The sequence below is a fragment of the Telopea speciosissima genome, chromosome 7 (genome assembly GCF_018873765.1).
Source record: "Telopea speciosissima isolate NSW1024214 ecotype Mountain lineage chromosome 7, Tspe_v1, whole genome shotgun sequence".
In the NCBI taxonomy this organism is placed as follows: Eukaryota; Viridiplantae; Streptophyta; class Magnoliopsida; order Proteales; family Proteaceae; genus Telopea; species Telopea speciosissima.
In genome coordinates, this window is record NC_057922.1 from 16,902,720 (window position 1) to 16,925,202 (window position 22,483).

Below are 22,483 nucleotides of genomic sequence, written 5' to 3' on the forward strand. Positions count from 1 at the left end.
ATATTGAAGAGATTCTCCGGAAAGGAAGGTTTCAACAAACCCAAATAAGAGAACCACAACGCGTCAACGCCCATTTAGGGGTAGTGTGGGCACAAACATTGTCATCTCTACCAATAAAAGAAAAAAAGATAGACTCAAAACATGAAGAAAGAAGTCATAAATCCATCATAATGATGGAAGCTTCAATAAGGGAGCGAGCAAGGGGTCCAATAAACACTTTACAAGGATTTTATAGTTGGAGTGAAGAATAACTTGACGAAGCCCATCATTCGTTGTCGCCTTCAACCCAAGACAGATTGCTCTAATTTTTCAATAATAGCTAAGCTGTGGAAATCATGCTCAATAGAGACCATGCACAATCACCCAAGATCAGTGGTAATAATTGCCTCCATGCCCATTGCCCTAGGCCTATAGGATAGGGAGGCATTAGTAAAGTTGTGAAAAATGTTTAGAAAGCGTTCTCAGAAAATGATATATTAGAGCCACAGACAATTTTGCATTTACTGTTAGATCAGAGAGTTAATGACCATAGAGACAAAAGAATCAATCACACATATATACTTATCATGTTGTGTGTGAAGAAGACATTGTAGCTTTTCCAAACTTTTCCAATTTTGAGTACACCAGAAAAACAAAAAACTTGTCCAATTTTAGCTTTTAAAAATTGAAGTACATTTGCCAAATTTCATCCCATCATGTATTATAATTTTTATGGTAGAATCTTTGAAGTATGAATAGGAATGGCAATATGATGGATTTGGTACAAGTATTAGCAATACCGTACCATACCCGTCATGTTTAGAATATAACAATACCATACCCACCTTGCTCCCGCAAGATAATAAGAGAGGGACCCCAAAAGTTAATGCTAGGGGTGGGTGGGGCAAGTACTCTAGATTTTTCAAATGCCATAGCCAACCCTTACCCGAAAAGGCCATTTCATTACCCGATCTGTTAGGGGTAGAACAGGGAAGTACTCGCTCTAACAGAAATAAATCCTCTCCAGCACCCTCATCTACCAGTGAGGTGCAGTGAGGGTCAATCGAGCTCGGCATTGTTAGATGGTGCGCCTTTCATGTGTCGAGCTCCCAGGCCCTCAATGTATCTTATTGGCAAATGAGGGCAGTGGAGAGGATTAAAATCCCACTCTAACTTTGTCTCGTTATTATTCATAGGTGCAAGCACAAGCATGGTATGGTAATCAGCACGTGTCATGTCACCATTGGTTGGTCGTATTTAAGTATATCATGAGGAATTCTGGTCTATTTTCATTTTCTTTACTTTCCCATTGTGATAATATGATTGGGCCTTGTTAGATTTTAATAATATTTAAGGTTCTTTGCAGCCTAACCACCCACTATTTTTTGAGTCCAATAATATTGGTTTTTTGCCTCAATTCTTTGGTGATTTAGAATTCCTACCGTGGTGATTCAACAAAACTCCTGTTGTGGTGATTCCACTCTAGGCCATTGATGATGATTTCATTGGTCATATCCTTCTCCTCTCTTATTCTTTTGTTCAAAAGTTAGAATATTCTTTTCTCTTATGGTGTTATCCCTTAAGATTACAATTTTGTTTGGCTTATTCAAATGCCTATATTCTGTTGGTTTGATTGTTGATCACCATTAATCAATCATATTTTGATATCTCTTAGAGTTTGACTTTTGGATTAATCTGAAACTTTGATATCCTGTTCAATATTTTCTATTTATTTTTTTATAGTTAGGCCCCAAGGAGAGTTGATCTCATAATCTCTTACTTGTGAGGTGTTGGTCTTTGCCTGTTCAATACCGTTGTAGCGTTATTTGAGCCTTCGACTGTAATTTCTTCTAATTTCGCGTTTTTGATTTTGTTATGTTGGGTTTCTCTTATTTCTAGACTTTCTTCCTATTTTACTATGTTGGAGTAGTTGGCTCCTAAGATCTAAGGCTGTGTTTGGTATGCATTATTGGAATGTATTTTAAGTCAATTTCACATTCTTTAATGATAAAAATAGTTGTTTTTATCGTTTGAGAATGCGAAATTGACTTAGAATGCATACCAAACACTGCCTAAATCTTATGTATTTTCAAACCACTTTGAACTTTAGAAAGGATACCTCCTGATTTCCTCACTCACAAAAAAAAAAGGCGGCGGGGGAAGGGGAAAGAAGAATCATGTAAGGTAAACATAAGCATTAGCATTAAATAAATGAACGGACTGATAGTACTCATTTGTATATTATGCTTTTATTCCATTGTTGATATTTTTTTTTTCCGGCATTTTCGTCAAGCATTGAAGCACCTCCAAAGAGCAAAGTTCATAAAAAATTATAGTAATGATGGGAAAGGAGAAACATGATTTCGCAGGTTATATTTGGCAATCGAGGCCTTCTTCTAGAGTAGTTTTTTGGTTAGTCCAGGAAGAGTGTTTCGAGATCTCATTAGCAGGTCAATTCCTCTGGTACTTTTCATGGCAACAATTATTGACTGGAAATTAATTGAAACGTGAACCTTTATTTTCAAATCCCTTGGATCATAAAGGCACCAGGTCCAAGATACCAGAAAAGACATCCAATAAAGAAGTCAAGAGGTACTAGTTTTGCCGTGTGAATCATGGGGAAACAATAATGGGAACAATCATACACTAAAGGAACTTAACAGGCCGAGGTCTTTAGTTACAGTTGTCGGCTGGCTAGTAGTACCTCTAGTTAGAAAGCTGAAAGCTGCCATTTTAGTAACTTGGGAAAGTATTGCCAACTATTAGCCAAGTAAGTGAATTGAAACATCTGAATAGCTAAAGGAAGGGAAATTGGCTAGGGCCCTATAACATCTGCACTTACAAATCTTTCAAGAAAACTTGATACTTCTGATTCTTAGTCTCACTTTCGTTTATTTAGGAAAAAGGAGGGTGAGGGGAACTTTGGTACTGAAGAATATCTAATTGGTTGTAGGCCTCTATTATGATTATTATCAATGGGAGAAAAGCATAAATTGAACCCAAGAAAAAGAAAACATAAATTGACAAACCTATTTACTTCACAAAAGCCATAATTATGCCATACGAAAATTGAGAGCAAAATCTGCACCATTACCATTATAATCCAACCATAATTTGGTTGAGGGTAAGCTGATCCACTTAAAATTATAAAAAAAACATTTAAATTGCCACCAAGCTTGGCTTCCCTTTTCGAAGATATGTTTTCTGATTTGGAACTGTTAGCTGTGGACCTTTCTTTTCATTAAGGCGATTCTTACGATCACCAGACTCATGTGACCCTTTTCTTGTGCTCATGTGAGTTGCTGCTTTGATGCAGTTGACCTTAACTTGGGCTGGTGACTTTTGGTCCAAACTACACTTTTTCAGGTTTGAAGATCTCTCACTTGCTAAGCGGTTTCTACTTCCAATCATCCAATCGTTATCTGAAACCAAAACGAACAAATAAATCATATTAGCGGTCATAATACTTATAATTGTGAGCAAAAACAAGTGAATAACTGTTCAACCAATGTTTTTTTTTTTTCTTCCGTTTTAACTTTCACCTAGGAAATTTAATGGGTAATGTAACATGCCACTCTTCAATATGAAAAAAAAAGTTTTTTAAGGGAAATTTCTAGCTTAACTGTTTTCCGATGTTTTCTTCCCAACAATTTTCTGTAATGTCAGTTGATACTCGATCCTTCAAGTTGAATAATTTTGATTTGCATGTCAACTTCATTTCTAATATCACACACTTTAAGGTAGTCTCATAGTGTAAACAACCTATTTAAAGTAAATTACTACTTTATTGTACATGGAGTTAGATGGAGAACATATGGTGTTATACTTGCACTGTTGATCCTGATACCACCATGGAAAGGGATGGGGGATGGGGGATGGGGGGAGGAGAATCATACAATTGTATGCAGACATAATTAAAAAAAAAAAGGTGAGAAAGTGAAAAAGAAATACCAGGACTAGATATGACAGCACGGGGACGTGGAACTGAACTAGCTCTTATTCTGGTTTCTTCATCAATTTCTTTATTGTTCTTCCCTCCTGTAAATCAGGATGTTGTATATAACAAATAAGTTACAACACCATTTTTCCTATAGATAATTATAACATAAAATTAGTCTAAATAAAGGTGGAACCAAACGAAAATATTTTGGTCAAAGGAGATCAGAGTTTAATCAAACCTTTAGACATGGATATTGAGGGTGCTGCCTCGACTAGGACTCTTGCAAATGATGGTGAGAAAACATATTGAGACTCCTTCCCTGCAAATCAGGTATAAAGAATAGTGTAGATTTACTTGTTATTACCAACACTTGAAACAGATTCATGTAGAATACAAGCAGCTTCGTCACATTGAAAAGTAAGGAATCAAAACATTAATCCTTATTGCTCAAACTAATCAGATACGATTACAGGCGTGGGGCAAAAGTTAAATTCAACATGTGCTCCAAATTTGCATATTACAGGTTTTAATTGGGTATTGTTTTGGGACCAAATATGGGCTACTTGTGGGGCAATAGTTATGGGCTTGAAAGGGTCTTCCAGGCAGAAAAGCAAGGCATTCTAGGCTCCACATGGATTCTTGAATCCATTAATGTCTTCTATTACAAGTCCACTAGATTTGGTATTTATAGTTTTTTATTCTATTTAGTTTAAGAATGCTGTTAGACTCTTCTAAATTTAGAAACAGTTTCAGATTTTTTTAGGAAGCTAATTTGGGAATTCCTTAGAATCCAAGTAGTGTGTCTCATGAATCCTTTTTTTTTGGTACTGGGGGGATATTTTGAGTTATTAACAACTTTATAAGTATGGAGGAGAACTAGAGAAGAGAAAGCATGGTGTAGCTGAATATTTTTATTCAAATGAAACTAAAGTATCGTGATTACAATAAATTTTTAGGCCCTATTATTTTCAATTTTTTTTTTTTGGCAAACTAAATGGGATGGCTACATGGATCGCTTATCTTCATGCAACTCTGTTTAAAGCCATATTAGTTGTCAACCAAAAACAAATCTTTTCTCACCACTTCTTCCAAGTCACTTTTGTCCTACCCCTTGGTCTTTAAACGCCTGAAATCTGTATCAAATAAATCCTCCTTAACAGTGCATTCAATGAGATCTTCTAGGCAGTACAGAGGCAATTTTGTGTTCACTAGAATTACTGTATCGGTTCAGCAAATACATATAGTGCTTATTCAGTAGTTGCTGTTCCTGCCTTCCTTTGATTAAAAAAACAAAAAAAACTTCTCAAAGAAAGAAGTAGACACTCTTATTCTGACTTCTATTAATTCTAGTTTGGATGGCTATTTCTGTCCTCCTTTGATAAAACAAAAGGTATTTGCTGCCTTTGTTACCTTGTGTGTATGTTATTTTTGTTTCAATTAGAAAAGATTAATTGCATAGGGGATGCCTGCTGTACCAGTGAAAACTATCATCACATTCTTGGCTTTCTTGCTTTACCTATTACGACCTAATGCATTCATGTATCATCATATCGTGGTTCTGAGAATTATCAGGTTTTGAAGAACCTAGGTATGAACTTTGCATCCTTGTGATTAGTTTATTGTATTGGTAAGCAATCAACACAAATCCCTTAAAGAAATAAATGAGATTGATACATCGAGAATACCAAAAGGTGTGTCCAGAAAACCCAACAGTTTTAATATAGAAGGTCTGTACTTCTATTCAAAATCCAACAGTTTGGCAGTTAGAAATCTATATCTAGAGTCTGATAGTTCATTCTCAACTAGTTGGAGAGAATTCTCATGTAATTCTTACATTTTTGGCCATTTAAATGTTTCAAACAATATTTTATAAAAAGTGTTTAAATGATACCTCACAGTTACTGTTTCCAAAACTATGAAACTCCAGACCCACTTCAATACTTAATAGAGTTTTATCAAATAGCGGAAACAAATGGGAATCACTGTATCAGATAATACAAAATTATATCATAGATCGGTTAATCTTATTGTACATAATCTAACTAATATTAGAATGACAGTTAATTTAGCTTAAACATTTCTGGGTTTTCACTAGCTTGGAAAAAGAACGAGGATGAACATATTGATTATTTAAAAAGAAGTTGAAATAGTCTTCGAAAAACAAATTGATTAACAGAAGCCCAAACAATAAACTACTCCAAACACAAGAAGACCTTGAAAGAGCAGAGAAGACTATGGAATTATCTTGATCTCCAATGAATGACAAATAATATTCAAAATTCAAATCGATTATTTCAACCAAGGGTAAAAAGATTTCAAGCTCCAAATGCTCAAAAGGATTAAACTATTAAGTAAGCAAAAAGCATAAAATGATCAACAAATACGGCACACCTCCATCGATCGGTGAAGAAATTCCAGGCAAAGAGTGCTCCTCTAAAGAGACAGATTCTAAAATCCTGAACAAGGGCAAGGAGCACTTCTCTTGTACAAAAGAGTTACCCTCATCTACAACAAACTCCTCATCTTCTTCTTTCTCTTCTCTCACTTTCACCCTTGGATACACTTCAAAATTTAGCAAACACAAACCCATATCAGAAAAACCAGATATCAGAAGCATATCAAAACAGAGAAAGTAAGGGAAGAGCAAACCCAGATGAAAACTTACTTGTTTTGCTTTCTTCCATGGAAATTTCTTTTAAGAAAGTCACAGAATTTATCAGCTTGGTTGGACTTTGCTTGGCCGCTTGAAAGGTCCAAAGATTTAAACAGAGAAGTTCAGAAATCGGCCCCAACTGGAACTGGAAAATCACATGGATCGTTTTATTGACTCGAAAACGTAAACGAAATGAAGAATTGAAACCGAAGGTTAAAAAGAACATTAAAAATGTCAGATTTGGGAAGCTTCTGATGCGATCACGGCATAACGCCGAGTGGTGGACCCACTAGAACCTTTTCAAACAAATTTTGTCTCTGCGGAAGGAGAAGCATTTAAATGACTGTAATACCCTCCGTTGTTTATGCTTATTTGAATATGTAGTTAGGGGGGTGAAAATATTAACACGTGTTTCATGTTGGCTATCTGTAAGCCGGACGCATGATTCGAAAAGTGTAATAGTGAATCCTGACCCTCTGATGGTAATCAGGATGATCTTTGCCGTTCAATTGTGGACCAATTCTTTTTGGACTGGGTAGGGTTAGGGTTTTAAGAAGCCGTTACATTTCAAAAGCGGTTACGTTTAGTGAGAGAGAGAGAGAGAGAGCTCTGCAAGTCTGCGGTCTTTGACCTGTACGGCTGAACCGTGAGCTTTTGTAGGGAAGTGAAGTGAGAGAAGGTACAAGGATGAGGGTTTCTGTAATGTGGCAGAGAACGAGATTGAGCTCAAGATGTAGGGAGCTTCGCTGGTTCTTCTCCGCAGCTCGACCTAGTAATATCGAAGACGAAGGTGATTGGTTTTACGCTTCCGAATGGTGGGGAACAGACTCAGATGGACACACCGTTCTTCGGTCCAATTCCGACACAGGAAATGGTGTTGTGTCTGTGGTTGCGTATCCTTCTTCCAGACCGGTCGGTTTCCTTTCTATCCATTTTTTATCATGTTTTGCATTCTATAGTGGTGTAATTTACATGATTTTAGATTGTAGATTGACCTTAAGAATGAATATTCTTTGTCTCAAATCTCAATTTGACGTTTGGATGATGGTAAATATATATTTTTGCGAGCATCCCCTAAACTAGCACTGGAGTAAATTATAGAGTAATTTGGCGTTGATGAGTTCCTATGCATAAATTTGGTTTGCTTAGTAAACTTAAAAGTTTCTCTCTGGTTGAATTTCACCCAACTGGGACTCATTTCATTCATAAGCACAGATAATTTTTTTCCAATTGATTAAAGGATGATAGTCTTTAGCTCCTTGAATTTGATGGGTCTCTTCTCCCTTTGAGTTTGGTGAGGAGATAACCAGTTTTGGGTTGGACAATGTGCTGTATGGGTGACCATTAGGCCAATCTGAATCCAATTATAACCCTTGTCATGGGCAAGGAATTTTATCTGTGCCCAACCTAGTTTTCATGTGGTTTGTCCACATCCCGCTTGTGAGCATCTTATATCCAATGTCCAAACCATTTGGGGTTCCTCTACCGTAAGACTACATAATAACAAAGCCACTTTGAGGTAAATAGGGCCACATTGGTTTTAATGCAGTAAATTCCAGAGGTATGAGATATCACATGGTATTCCTTGCACTTATTTGTTTTATGATATTTGTCCAAATTAATGTGTATGATTTCCAAGGTGGAAACAAGAGTTTATATCTGCCTGACAGCTTCCATGTTCCCTTTTGGTACCAAAAACGATGTTAGAACTGACCAAAATTATTAAGGACAATGGTAATAAATGCTGAAGTAATGGGTAAATGTTTGAATACTTTTTTTAGGGGGATGCGTGAGGAGGAGCAGACATCTAGAACTGGTGAATACTTCCCACTTAAAAAGGGAAAATTTTGAGGGGGGGGGGTAGAAAAGCGTAAAGAGTAAGTTCTTAGAATGTGTACAAATAAATTTAGTCTGACATCATGAGGGAAAAGAATAAATTTTTGGTCATGGTGGGCAGTATTTACCAAACAAGTTCATTGCCAGAGGAATTTATAGGATTCATGCCCCTTGGAAGCAAAGCTCCCAGTGACTATTTTCCAGCATATCATAATGGGTCCACCTACAATTCATACAACTGTGAGAATCCTTAAGTTCTCAATTCATAACGAAAACGTGAAGGCAGTCATTTATGTCAATGAAAGTGGCACTAAGTGATATGTAAACCTTCCATATTTTTTCTTCTAATCCATTTTTAAAATTTTCATTTTAACTTGTGTTGTATATGAGTTTGCTATCAGTGAAAGAAACAACGGGAAACTTTTAAAACTGTTTGGCATACATACAATATTGACTTATTTTGTTACAAGTGCATGCATTTTTCTTATTATATAGAGAATAATATCCCGATTATTTTACTATTGCTCATTTCAGTGTTTAGCATTTATCAGTTGTATGCTGTCCTGAAAGGTTGATGTATTTCATTTCTTTGTTCTTGTTGATGAGTTCATGTCATTGGTATGATTATGCTACAAATTCATGTAATAAGAATGAACCCTTTGGCTGCTGATATTGAGAGTTGTTGGTGTAATCCTGCAATAACCCAGGATCTCACTCATAGGATTTTGTCAGGAATTGATTATGTGCCCTTTTCTAATGTTATTGGTCACTCAGTGTTCTTGTGCAATTATTCTAATATCGTCTTAAATTTCCTTTTTTTCTTGCCTTTTCTTATACTTTTGGTTATTCTGATCAATCCTCATGGTTTCTTGGAAGTTCATTCAACTGTCTCTATTACACACTTTGATAAATGACTAAGCGACATTGTGGTACAGGGTGCAGTTTACTGGCCAGAGACTGAACAATGGCTTCAGCAAAGGTATGCGCAGGTACACCCAGAGCATGAAAGCAATGTACAGTTTACAATTCTCGGCTACCAATGGCGCATTCTTCGCTTTAATGACACCACTCGCCAAAGCACAGTTAAATTAATGGCTGCATGCCGGAAATCAGACCCTGCCTCTGTATACTTAATGCCACAGGCACATTGTTTGGCTGTTCCATGTAATTTCCCTGGTTTTTTGCCGAGTTTTCTTCTTTAGTCCTCTAACAGAGATCTGGTAAAAGTTTTATGTCTCTCTTTATTTTCCCCTATGTACTTCCAATGTTAATTCTCTATACAGTAGAGGTAATTTCAGCAGTGTGTAGATGTTGCATTAAGGTATTTATTCCAGAGAAGTGAAAAAATCAGCATTTATAACCCAAAATCTGTACACATCACAGAATCCTTTTGAGAAATTCCACGCAATGACTTTACTGCTTGAGATTAAGGGTGCATTTGTTGACATTCTGCAAGAACGTTTCCGTTATTCTGTTCCACTGGAACACAAAACAGCAGACATTTGGCAATGCCGGCTAGTTTTTGTGTTCCGGAATTCCTGTGGAACAAAGTTGGCACTGAGAACAGAATGACGGAACCACAAAGAAAGAAGCATTTCTCCCAAAAATTCATGTAATAAAAAATTATCACAAGAGACATGCATGGCTCAAAAAGGGGTTGGGAGGGTATTCCCATAAAAAAAGGGGTTGGAATAGTTTAAAAAAAAAAATCTTCAAAAGTTAATTACAAAACATGTTTTTTTTTTCTGCACTAGAAAATCCCTGAAGAACAGAAACAGTAAGTTGCAGCAGGAGCTTAGTTAGGCTAGTTAGCTATTCAATAAATAGGAGAGAACATATCATATGGATTTTTTACTTCTAAAAAATTGAATTGGAGTGTTAAAGGATTTTCCCTGTTTTTTAGACTGATAACTAATGTGTTCACACTTCACCAATTTCTCCTATTGGAGGAATATTTGTGTGAGCTGACTATCCTCTTTTTTTAACTCTTTCCTTACCTGTTATAGATCTTGTATTCAGGATGCTAATTCACTTCTATAACTATTATGAAGCATACAACAATTTTTGGTACTTACAATTTTTTTAGTGAATATGCTTCCTCCTGCTTTTAGAAGTATCACATTTCTTTTTGGGTTTTTTTGAAATATATAATATGGAAAACTTCATATTTTTTTTTGATAATTAAATATATTACCGAACCTTAGGAGGGGGCAGGGAAAGGAGAACAAAGGAACAATATACAAAGAGGGAAGAGGGGCACGAACAAAAAGCCCACAAGGCCGACAAACAGCCAGCCAAAAAAAGGGGGGGAGGGGGGCGGCCAGCCTGCCTACGCAGAGGTGACTGACCGCAAAAGGGCAGAATTAAGGCCCCAAAAATCCATAATGTGTCTATTCTTGTAGTTGTCTGTGGAGGGACGATGACGGATGCAGCTGAGCTTAGAGGACACATCAAAATAGATGGCTTTCCAGACCCAAGAGACCCAGATGGAGTCCTGGCGGGAATGGATTCTCCAGAGGAGTTTAAGGAGACCCGCAGTGTTAGAATCATGAATGCGGCGGATACCCAGACCACCCTCAAACTTGGGGAGGCAGATAGATTTCCAGCTGACAGGGTGGAGAAATCTAGGGGTGTCGCTACCCTTCTAGAGGAAAGCACAGAGGATTCGCTCAATAGCCTTGATGGTGGAGGAGGGGATGGAGAAGATGCCGGTTCAGTAAATGTAAGTTGCTTGGAGGACCGAGCGGATACATTCAAGCCTACCCGCGTAGGAGAGAAGCTTACCTTTCCAGAGCTGGAGGCGCTTGCGAATGTTGTCAAGCATAGGGGTGCAGTGGTGGCTCGAGAGCCTGGCAGGAATGAGAGGAAGGCCAAGGTACATGACCGGAAGAGAGCCAATGGAGAAGCCAGTTAAGAGGCGGAGAGCTTCTTTAGTGGAGTCAGGGGTACCAGCAAGGAAGATTTTGGATTTCAGCAGGTTGACTCTGAGACCAGAAAGGGATTCAAAGAGATGAAGCGAGTCCATGATGGCGGAGATGGAGGCGTGGGACGACTTAGAGAATATCATCAGGTCATCAGCAAAGGCCAGATGGGAGAGGTTGGTGCTCTTGCACTTGGGAAGAGGGGAGATAAGGTGGAGATCAGTTTTGGTTTGCAGGCTTCTGGAGAGGACTTCCAGGGCAAGGGAGAAGAGGAAAGGGGAAAGAGGGCAGCCTTGGCGGATTCCAACATTAGAGCGAAAGAAACTTGTAGGCGAGCCATTTACCAAGATAGAGAAGGAAGGGGTGGAAATACAGGCGTATATCCAGCGAACGAAGACAGGGGGAAACCCATGAGGGAGAGCACATCACAGATGAAGTCCCAACGGATAGAGTCAAAGGCTTTGTGAAGATCAATTTTCAAGAGGGCCGCCGAAGAATGTGATTTGCTGTCAAAACCGCGAACAATCTCAAAACAGAGGATGATGTTGTCCGCTATACTTCGGCCGGAGATGAAGGCCGATTGGTTGGGACTGACAAGGGAAGGGATGACTCCCTTAATCCGATTGGCAAGGATCTTGGCAATGAACTTGTAGATGAGGTTGCAGAGGGAGATAGGCTGGAAGTCAGTCAGAGAGGAAGCCTCGTCCTTTTTAGGGATGAGGCAGATGAAAGTGTTATGTAGTCCTTGATAGGTAGGAGACCTACTAGGAACCAAACAACAGGATAAAATAACAGAAGGACCTGCTGGTTCGAATGGACAGCACTAGGATTTAGGTCAATTCCTAGGGTTAGGGTTGGATATTGGGAAAGGGGTTTAGAGGGTATTAATGGGCAGGTCTAGGGGGTCAATATGGTATAAAAATAATAGGATTTGGGAAGATTTTAAAATTCTGCAGTTCTGGACAGAATTGTGTTGCTGGTTTTGGGTTTTAATGGAGTGAAGGAATGGAGGGGTTGTAGAGGAGACTAAGGGCTAGGTTTAAGGTTGAATGTAGGGAGAGGTGTGGGAGATATAGGCTAGAAGTTTGGTTTGGAATTGATGGACAGATCTGAAATTATGAAGGAGTCCTAGTTAAGGTAGGAGTTGCAGGTTTAATGGAAATTAGGGTTTGATGGATGGAGGGGGGTGTGGATTAGGTTAGAGGAAGAAGGTTTAAAATAAAAAACAGATTCAAACTCACTGTATTGCAAGAACAATGGCAGCAGCTTGATGACTTGAAAGAACTTCCCGATCTTCACAATGCAAGGAGTCGCAGGAGTCCACCTACCCTATCCACCTTGAGATCCACAAGGATATACACTCAGAAAGAGCAACAGCAATGGCAGCAAGTATAATGCTAATTTTTATTAATCAAATTCGTGTACCATGCTGGCCTCCCTTACAAACTTATATAGAAGACTCAAAAATAGACTTAGACATTAAAAAGGAAATGCCTAACCCTATCCTTAACCTATGAGGTAACTTAAACTGACTAAGAAACTAGAATACTAAAGGAAATAGACTCAAAACTTGGCTGGACTTATAGAGTCCTAATCTAGCCCAACTTACATCACATGACCACTTAACCAAGTCACATGATCACTTAAATTGAACCAATTGGATGCAACCAATTTGAACCGGTTCAATTAAAAAACATAAAAATAAACTAAATATTGGGCTAATCCCGTATGCAACCTATATACCCATAGTTTAGGCTCATAAAAGTGGCCTATTACATTAGAAACCCATGGGATCAAAGGCCCAACATGTATATAACCCAACCCTAGACTTATTCCTAATAAAAGAAGCCTAATTTGGTGATAAATCTGCATCAACTCTCCCCAGCTTGAAAAAATTCGTCCTCGAATTTTGCAGTGATGAGGGGGAAACAACTTGTGAGTAGCAGCTTTAACCATTCCTAAACAAAATTCTGGTAAGGCAGGGACATTAGGAATAAAATCTTCAAGGCGTGGAGCTTTCTCTTCGAAGAACCATGGTGGCATAACAAACTCTATGTGTTCGACCTCTGAATCAATATCAATTGTGTATGTCGTGTTCATAGAGTCTTCAGCATTGGTAACCTTCTCACCTAGGACTTGAGGCACAACCTGTACCTCTTCAAGAATAGCATCTTGAATGTCGATGATTTCTTATGGAGTATTCTCAACCACCACTTCATCTTCCATGTCCTCAGCCTTGTATACTTTGCTCTCTTCAGTGTAGACCTCTTCAGTAGTTTTTTCTACCATTGTGTTTTGGACCTCCATATCAATTTGATGGCTGAGCTTCTCAACCATGATCTTAACTACTGGTGCAGCTTGGTCTACTTGAGTTTCTTTAGCTATAGGTTCTTGAATCTCTTCAACACAAACTGCCTTAGTAGAATCTTCTGTTGGTGCATCCACCATTGGTGAAACTTCAAACACAATCGATGCCACTTGCGTTTGAGTTGACATGTTCGGCAGTCCCTGTGGTTGTACAGTTGATGTGGTTACCTTTGGTTGTAACCCTTTTAGAGTAAAACAATGATATAGACGGTGTCGATCAGGTAGGACACACGAGTTGTTTTCAGGTTCAATCCAACCTTGTCGCGTGTCCAACCAATCATCACCTACTGCAATAAAACTCTTTGAATGTGGTACCGGCTGACACCAAGCCCCATCATGGTATGAACAACACCCAAATTCAATAAAGACTTTACCTGTAGGCATGATGCAAATCTCTCCTGATTGGGACAACATATCCACCACGAATTGTGAAATAATGTTGTTACGTCGCCTCTCATCAACAACTAATATGGTTGTGCTCCCATTGGGTAGACGAACTCGGGTCTTGAAAACGAAGGGAGGTGGGTCTTTCGAGGCTTCGTTGGAGCTTCCCTCAGCCATAGCTCTGTACCTTTCTCTGTCTTCTCTATATTGATCTCTACCTGGGGCTCTTTGCACTACCGAATTGACTTGATATCTGTTCTCTTCTAGGGGGATGTTGCTGTCCCTTTGAGGGGTAGTCCTCTTCTCTTCCAATTGTGTCACCTTTTCATTCAACTTCTGTGCATCTCCATTATATCAGTCATAAGATCAGGTCGAGGGGGCAGAACTGGATTGCCATGTATATCCATGGCTCTGATACCAATTTATGTAGTCCTTGATAGGTAGGAGACCTACTAGGAACCAAACAACAGGATCAAATAACAAAAGGGCCTGCTGGTTCGAATGGACAGCACTAGGATTTAGGTCAATTCCTAGGGTTAGGGTTGGATATTGGGAAAGGGGTTTATAGGGTATTAATGGGCAGGTCTAGGGGGTCAATATGGTATAAAAATAATAGGATTTGGGAAGGTTTTAAAATTCTGCAGTTCTGGACAGAATTGTATTGTAGGTTTTGGGTTTTAATGGAGTAAAGGAATGGAGGGGTTGTAGAGGAGACTAAGGGCTAGGTTTAAGGTTGAATGTAGGGAGAGGTGTGGGGGATATAGGCTAGAAGTTTGGTTTGGAATTGATGGACAGATATAAAATTATGAAGGAGTCCTAGTTAAGGTAGGAGTTGCAGGTTTAATGGAAATTAGGGTTTGATGGATGGAGGGGGGTGTGGATTAGGTTAGAGGAAGAAGGTTTAAAATAAAAAACAGATTCAAACTCACTGTATTGCAAGAACAATGGCAGCAGCTTGATGACTTGAAAGAACCTCCCGATCTTCACAATGCAAGGAGTTGTAGGAGTCCACCTACCCTATCCACCTTGAGATCCACAAGGATATACACTCACAAAGAGCAGCAGCAATGGCAGCAAGTATAAAGCTAATTTTTATTAATCAAATTCGTGTACCATGCTGACCTCCCTTACAAACTTATATAGAAGACTCAAAAATAGACTTAGACACTAAAAAGGAAAGGCCTAACCCTATCCTTAACATATGAGGTAACTTAAACTGACTAGGAAACTAGAATACTAAAGGAAATAGACTCAAAACTTGGCTGGACTTATAGAGTCCTAATCCAGCCCAACTTACATCACATGACCACTTAAGTTGTCACATGACCACTTAACCAAGTCACATGATCACTTAAATTGAACCAATTGGATGCAATCAATTTGAACCGGTTCAATTAAAAAACATAAAAATAAACTAAATATTGGACTAATCCCGTATGCAACCTATATACCCATATTTTAGGCCCATAAAAGTGGCCTATTACATTAGAAACCCATGGGATCAAAGGCCCAACATGTATGTAACCCAACCCTAGACTTATTCCTAATAAAAGAAGCCCAATTTGGTGATAAATCTGCATCAAAGTGTGATTGATTTGAGCTAGCTGGCCAGGTTTGAAAAAGAAGCTGCGGACAGCTTTGAAGATCTCACCTTTAAAGGAGTCCCAATGATTGAGAAAGAATCCCATACTGAAGCCGTCAGGGCCAGGAGCCTTGTTGGACTTATGGGAAAGGATAGCTCGAGAGATTTCATCATCAGAGGGAATGGCCGTGAGAGAGCTATGGAGGGCGGGGGGAATGAATTTGTCAATGAGAGAGGGGGGGATAAGGGAGGGGGGGGGGAAGGGACGGGTTGAAGAGGGAGGAAAAGAAAGAGGAAGCAACATCTTTGATGTCAGGGGGGAGGAGAGGTGGGTTCCATCAGAAGCGACGAGGAGGGTGATGGAATTCCGATTTTGCCTAGCTCTGAGGGAGCGATGGAAAAAGGCAAAATTCGAGTCACCAAGCTCCAACCACTTAGAGCGCGATTTCTAATGGAGCAAGCTTTCCTCAGAGAGGGAGAGAGAGGAAAGATCAGCGGAGAGGCGCTTCTCCTCAACGGCGAGAGCCGGGTTGAGAGGGTTAGACTGGAGCTGAAACTGAATGGAGGAGAGGTCAGACCAGCAATCAGAAAGACGGGAAGGGATATTACCGAAGGTGGAAAGGTTCCAATTCCGAAGGGCAGATTTGGTGTTGCGGAGCTTACGAGCCAGGGCTACCAAAGGGAGAAAGCGGGAAGAGACAGGGATACGCCAGGCTTTCTTGATGGTCTGGAGGTAAAGGGGGTGGGAAGTCCACATATCAAAGAACTTGAAAGGTTGGACCAAACGAGGAATAGGGCTGGAGAGAGATGAGGCAGGGGCAGTGGTCAGAAAGACCTTGGAGAAGGAAGGAGGCATGGGAGTGGGGGAGGGAGGAGAACCAAGGCTCATTCACAAGAAAGCGGTCAAGCTTGCAGGCTATGCGGTCCGGGCCAACACGGCGGTTGTGCCAGGTGAGAGGAGAACCTGACCACTGAAGATCATCAATGCAATCATTGAAGGGGTCGAACCAAACAATTGTGCATGGGGGCGTGCATGTGCCCCTAAATCAACAATCGTATGTGCGATAAATTGTAAAGTGACTTGTGGATTGTGGAACCCAAGTTTCATTAGTATAATCTTGCGCAACAAACCTATACCTGCAATATAGGAAGTTTAATGTTGAGAGATCAATAAGAATGTCCAATCATCTGATGTTGGTCTACATCTTAAGAAATATTCTTTTCCACTAAATTGCTTTTCCTTTTTAGGATTATTGTGTCTAAATTTCTCATATGGTTGGACTTATAAGTTTGGACTTCTGTTATTCATAATTCCTGTTCTTGAATAGGCCAAGTTGTTGATAGGCATATACCTCTCTCTATGTATGTTCCAGATGCTAATAATCGTGTATCAAACATATTCTTGGGATATCACCATATAAGTAAGAAATATCTCAAGAAAATTCAGCAAGAATTTAGGAGGGTGTTTGGTATGCAACCCAAGATTTTCAATCCTAGATCAAACTCCAGGATTGAGTTTCTATGATAAGATTAGGCCATTCTCCTCTAGACTCTGTATCTGATGGTTTCTAGTTTTAATAAATTATAATACCTTTCATAGGGTGTGGGAAGAAAACCAAGTCCTGAGAATCATATGCTTAGCCATTAACAAAGGCCAAAGTGAGAAACATTTGACTAAAACTAGGATGCAGATTGTGCTCTGCTCTGCTAGACCCTGCCTTTTAAATTATTTTATTTTATTTTTATGATAATAGTCCGAGTTTTGATTCTGAGAGTCAAATCCCTCTCACAATAGCATTTGGCTCACCCTACTGATAGAAGGGGAGAAGGAAATGATGTCACCATGGCTTCAGGTACTCTCTGTTTTTTACAAGCTTTTCTATCCTTGCAAAGCATTGTATTGATGGTCCAAGTGGCTGCAGAGAACACCTGCAAAGAGCAGCACGATGATTTTTTTAGGTTGTACCAATCACAGGTGTCCCAATTTTCTCTAGATTTTGGAACATCAACAGAACTTCCTTCACTGTTGATTTTTTGTAGTTAAAGTAGTATTTCAGAACAAACATTTGCAACCTTGCTCAATTTTCTAATGGAAAAAAATCATTCAGGAAAATGGTGTTGGTCAGTCATAAACACTTGATGCATTGATCCTGACTGTTTCTATTCTAGTGACTGGGCGTTCACTGTCTAGAACAGTAGAAATTAATTGACAATAACATATAGTGTATAGTGGCACATAATGAAGTTGATAATTGCATGGTTGAATATCTTTAGTGTAGATATCCTTTTTTTTTTTTAATTGTTCGCTATCTCTACCTGATTATAATTTCATCAATACAGCAACATTATCTTTCTTACCCAATGTGATAGGGTTTTTCTAATTATTTATTTTGTTATTAGGGCTATTGTACTGTCCTTTAATCTGATATTTGATTTGCATTGCTTCATTTTGTAGATTTGAAAAGTATGGTTTCAGTTGGGTTGGCTACCTTAGCATCTTGCAATTATAATCTGATGAGTGCCATCGATGGAAAGAAATCTATGCGCATTCTGTGTGTGGGTCATGGTGGAGGAAGTCTACCTTTATTTTTGGCTAGTAAAATCCTAGGTGAGAAGACATTCCCATTTCATTTTTGTTTTGCCCTTTTTGGTTTTCTATGGTGTTCAAGAACAGAATCAGTGAAGACCAACATGCTGTATACATCACAGGTGTATAATCCGTTGGCCTCTTATCTCGATTAATTTGATCAGATTGTTTTTTAATCATTTTTGCCTGCATTGTTGGTGTACTATAGTAAAAGAGTGAGTTCAAATACTCTTTATTTCTGTCAATTTCTAGATCTTTCTTTTAGATTGTTATTAATGGATTCACTATCCATTCTTGCTGTTATTTTTACATTCCTTTGGCTTTCAGGTCAGGGTTTCATGTTTTGTTTCTTAATTTTTAATTGTTCAATCATGTGGATCTTTTTCCAATCACAAAATTCTTCACTAGTTCTTGCTTCTTATTCTTATGCCTGGACTTGCAGCTGCCAAGACTAATAGATCCTGATCAGATTCTTTATATCTTTACAAGAACCATCTACTATTAGATCTGTTTAATCTTTCTCTTCACTTGAAATCTTGTTATTTATTTCAATTAGATGGGTTCTTCCTGGCAAGATTCCAGGTTTCGGGTTTCGACCCTGGCCGAAACCAAAACTTCCCAGATTTCGACCGAGACCTGTTCGAAACCTGGGATTTTTCTGGGCCAATCAAAACCTAGGTTTCGAGGCCTAGGAAATGGCTTTTGGACCCTTTTTTTTTGTGCTGCCTATTTTCACCATACCTATTCCATGAATTAGTTTCAGAAAGAACCACCCAAAATGGTACTTGTGGTTTGGATCCAAGTTTGCTAGTGCATGCTGAATGCTACTATATGCAAAAACCTATTGGGGAAAGAACCATTACCTTTAACCTCCAATCACGCAAATCCAAGCTGTAGGAGGGTTGAATGAGTAGAACAATGCAAAAAAGTGGGAAGAAATCCAGTGATTTGGCAAAAACCTGCAGGTTTTTGGCAAAATCCCAAGAGCATTGTTGAAACCAATATCGACCCTTGGTTTCATTTCAGTTAGTGTCAAAATCGAGATGTCTCAGTCGAATATCGACCCTTGGTTTCATTTCAGTTAGTATCGAAATGGAGACGTCTCAGTCGAAACTTAAAACCATTCTTCCTGGCCAATTACTTGATTCACCCAGGTTTTGAGTTTCTCCAGAGAGAAACCCATTCCATCCCAACTGCAGCTAACAAGTACTGAGAAATCAATTTCTTCTTGACGCCAAATCATAGAACCTTCTGAGTCTTAGTATAGTTTTTTTTTTTTTTTTTTTTTGGTTTTGATGAAAGAGTAATCACACAAACCACACACCAATCCCAAAAGGTTAACCGACTTTTAGGACCGTGGAATGGCGGATATAGAGTCTTAGTATAGTCTTAGTATCAATTTCCAGTTAAATTTAGAATTGTTTCTTCAGTTTTCTTTATTTTCTCCTTAAGCTGTGGTTCATATATTAGAAATTTTCTATTCTTCATAATTTCTTTCCCTCCCAAGTTTTTTTCTTTTCACTCCAAGCTATTGTAGGAAAAAAAATTCAGGGTTGCACGTTTGAGCTACATAACTCACTTTGCAATTGTTAGAATCTTCCTACATCAATACCTTCTGCACTAAATGTTGCCTTTCTAACGTATTCTTAACTTGAAGCGAACAAAGACACAGAAATGAAGAGGGTCTTGGGTATATAAACGGGAAATTAAATATTACTGGTATATGGATGCTAAAATCCTCTTTGAGAAATATGAATGGCAATGAAACTTGAAGTTGTCACATAGGCTGGCGTTTATCCCATTGCTTTTGTCTTTAAGAAATTAGAAAAACAGGCATTATTGGTTGGACATACTATCCTGGTTTTTGAGTGGCAGTATATGAAAATTTACTGATCGCTCAAATTCTTGTATCTTCAGGGGCAATTGTAGACATTGTTGAAATTGATCCTCTTGTTATCTCGGCGTCAATACAGGCAATGGGTTTCCCAGCTTTTGCAAGGATGAAACCATCAGGTGAACGTGCACTTCCAAAACCAACATTCACTGATCAGGTGCTCTGGAAAGGAGTCCATGAGAGGCTCTTCCTCTATGAATCAGATGCAGAAAAGTTCATTGTTAACAACTCCAATCTCTATGACCTTGTCTTCATTGATGCTTATGATGGCGATGACACCTTTCCTCATAAGCTTTGGGACCCACATTCACCGTTTCTTGAAGCCCTCAAGAGTCGGCTCCATCCTGATCATGGCACTGTTGTGGTGAACCTCCATGCAGACTCTGACATCTTGAACCCAGACGGTAGTACTTCTTTCTTTGAGCAGCTTTTTCCAATGGGGAAGTATGTGTCACGAGTCTGCCAGGCATACAAGGATGTGTTGACGGATAGCGGAAGTGACTTTGATGAGAGGCACTCGGGGTTGGGTTTCATTGTTTCAGTTCCTTGGCTCTGCAATCAATCCCTTGTTGTGTGTAGAAGTTTTGGGATGGATGTCTCAGACACAAATTTAGTTCTGAACACTCTCATATCCAAATGCCTTGAATTGGAAAATGCTCTGAACTTGCCATTCTCATGTGTACAATACATAAAGAGAGGATTTGTTTTGCTTAATTAATAATCAGATACAATATACACAGGATCTCATGTACAAGATTGGGGAAACTTTAAATGTTACCAGCAGGTTTGCACCAAAGGTTAAACAGAAGTTTTGGCTCAACAATCATGTTTCATGAATCAAATCCTTGTTTTTGTGACAAGAAACTTCCTACGGTGAGGGGAGTCGTTTATGTTTTTTCAGTTTTTCCAAATTTATCTTGTCATAGCGCCATCCATGGGTAGGCTGTGTTGTTTGGGTTGTTAAACATTGCTCATGCCCCCTCTTCCAACTGCTCTAGATTATAAACAAGGAATTAAAACTCGTCTCGAGTACAAGTTTGAATTGGCCAAATAGCGAGTTGGGTCGAGATCTCGATGGGTTGGGATATTTGTTTTTTTCAATTCGATGGCTGGTTTTGTTAGGTTTTAAACATATTTTGAGGTTGAAACTTGGTACTCAGCCTATTTTAGGCCATTTAAACACAATGACACTATCAGATTTTAAAAATCAAAATCCAAATAGGAATTTCACTTAGTGGGAAACCAGGACAGACACTTATGTCAGAAATCAGGACAAATACTTATTTATGCCTAATAAGTATTTGTATTTTATTTACTTAAGATATTATTTATAAATAAGTAAATACCCTTTATTTGAATCCAATAAAAATAGTTAAAAGATCAAATTACAAAAAGATACAAAGTCAATCTTTCGGTTCAAAAACAAAAATTGGATTTTGGCGGTAGATGCAATTTTCAATTTTCTAATGTTAGGGTTTTCTCAAATCTAAAAAATTCCATAAATCTTAATATGGTAAAACATTGCTAAAAACCAAAAGTGCAGTAAAATATTAATTTATTTTGATGTCCAAAAAAATATTTTCATTCAGAGCGATTTTGATAGCATTCATGCACACCAAATTAAGTTTGACCGATACATAACTCCTTCAATATAAATCAGATTTAAGCAATCTTGGATTTGTTGGAAAACAATCTTAAGTAAATGAAACACAAATACAAAACCATTTACTTAAATGATATTAGACATAAATAAGTGTTTGTATACCAAGGTTTGCATAAATAGATGTCTATATACCAAGATTTCCCACCGAGATAATCAAAACCATGAGATCTCGTGATCTCGCCCGAGATGGGGTAATTTTTTGTATCGCCTAAGATCTCGTTTTGAGGTCTTGAAAAAGTGAGAAACTCGTCAAGATCTCGCGAGTTTTGGTTCCATAATTATAAACATTGCTAATACCCGACCCTCTTCCAACTCCTCTGGATTATAAACATTGATTCTTGGGCCTGAATTTCTTATCAGGTCAGTGTGCCTACAATGACATGGAACTCGGGTAGATTGCTTGTCTTAAGAGACTCTCTGAACCAGACGACCTGTAGCATACCTTGAAAATTCTGGGTCAAGGGTTTCTGCACGTATGAAAACATGCAGAGAGGTTCACTACCTTAAACCCCCCCAACCGTACGAAAATATAAATAAATAAAGAGAGAAATAATGCTACTTGGGCATGTGCGGTGCGCTACCCTTGCATCCAGGCACAGGGGCATGTGAAATGACTGCGACATGACTCCAGGCCTGACCTAGACCATCCGATTACAACTCAACCTAGCCCGACCCTT

General features: G+C 38.7%; 2 protein-coding genes across 5 annotated transcripts; one reads left to right on the top strand and one right to left on the bottom strand.

Annotated features, from left to right (window-relative positions):
• Positions 1-3,024: 3,024 nt before the first annotated feature.
• LOC122669838 lies at positions 3,025-6,816 on the bottom strand. 2 transcript variants are annotated; one of them, XM_043866706.1, is made up of 6 exons: positions 6,659-6,816; positions 6,585-6,615; positions 6,311-6,481; positions 4,158-4,238; positions 3,931-4,017; positions 3,025-3,401 (listed from the first exon to the last, which is right to left on the bottom strand). In XM_043866706.1, exons 2-6 carry the CDS (start codon positions 6,601-6,603, stop codon positions 3,139-3,141), a joined length of 621 nt encoding a protein of 206 aa, XP_043722641.1. In that variant the 5' UTR covers positions 6,604-6,615; positions 6,659-6,816; the 3' UTR covers positions 3,025-3,138. The 2 variants fall into 2 exon arrangements, with proteins under 2 accessions (XP_043722641.1, XP_043722643.1); XM_043866708.1 differs by having other exon boundaries at positions 6,585-6,629; positions 6,670-6,813.
• A 400-nt stretch (positions 6,817-7,216) lies between these two features.
• Positions 7,217-20,963, top strand: LOC122669837. 3 transcript variants are annotated; one of them, XM_043866704.1, is made up of 4 exons: positions 7,217-7,484; positions 9,344-9,572; positions 18,118-18,266; positions 20,163-20,963. In XM_043866704.1, the coding sequence occupies exons 1-4, from the start codon at positions 7,260-7,262 to the stop codon at positions 20,859-20,861; spliced, it is 1,302 nt and encodes a 433-aa protein (XP_043722639.1). In that variant the 5' UTR covers positions 7,217-7,259; the 3' UTR covers positions 20,862-20,963. The 3 variants fall into 3 exon arrangements, with proteins under 3 accessions (XP_043722639.1, XP_043722638.1, XP_043722640.1); XM_043866703.1 differs by having other exon boundaries at positions 7,218-7,484; positions 18,118-18,270; positions 20,167-20,897; XM_043866705.1 differs by having other exon boundaries at positions 7,256-7,484; positions 9,344-9,387; positions 18,118-18,270; positions 20,167-20,897.
• Positions 20,964-22,483: the final 1,520 nt, after the last annotated feature.

Excerpts from the sequence above, each read along its gene's own strand:
- LOC122669838 (XM_043866706.1), bottom strand. Across the intron at positions 4,239-6,310 it reads TTCTTCACCGATCGATGGAG|GGAAGGAGTCTCAATATGTT; the intron begins GTGTGCCGTATT and ends CCTGATTTGCAG. Across the intron at positions 4,018-4,157 it reads CTCAATATCCATGTCTAAAG|GAGGGAAGAACAATAAAGAA; the intron begins GTTTGATTAAAC and ends CCTGATTTACAG.
- LOC122669837 (XM_043866704.1), top strand. The coding sequence starts at position 7,260 with ATGAGGGTTTCTGTAATGTGGCAGAGAACGAGATTGAGCTCAAGATGT. Across the intron at positions 9,573-18,117 it reads ACATTGTTTGGCTGTTCCAT|ATTTGAAAAGTATGGTTTCA; the intron begins GTAATTTCCCTG and ends TTCATTTTGTAG. Across the intron at positions 18,267-20,162 it reads TATTTTTGGCTAGTAAAATC|TCAGGGGCAATTGTAGACAT; the intron begins CTAGGTGAGAAG and ends ATTCTTGTATCT.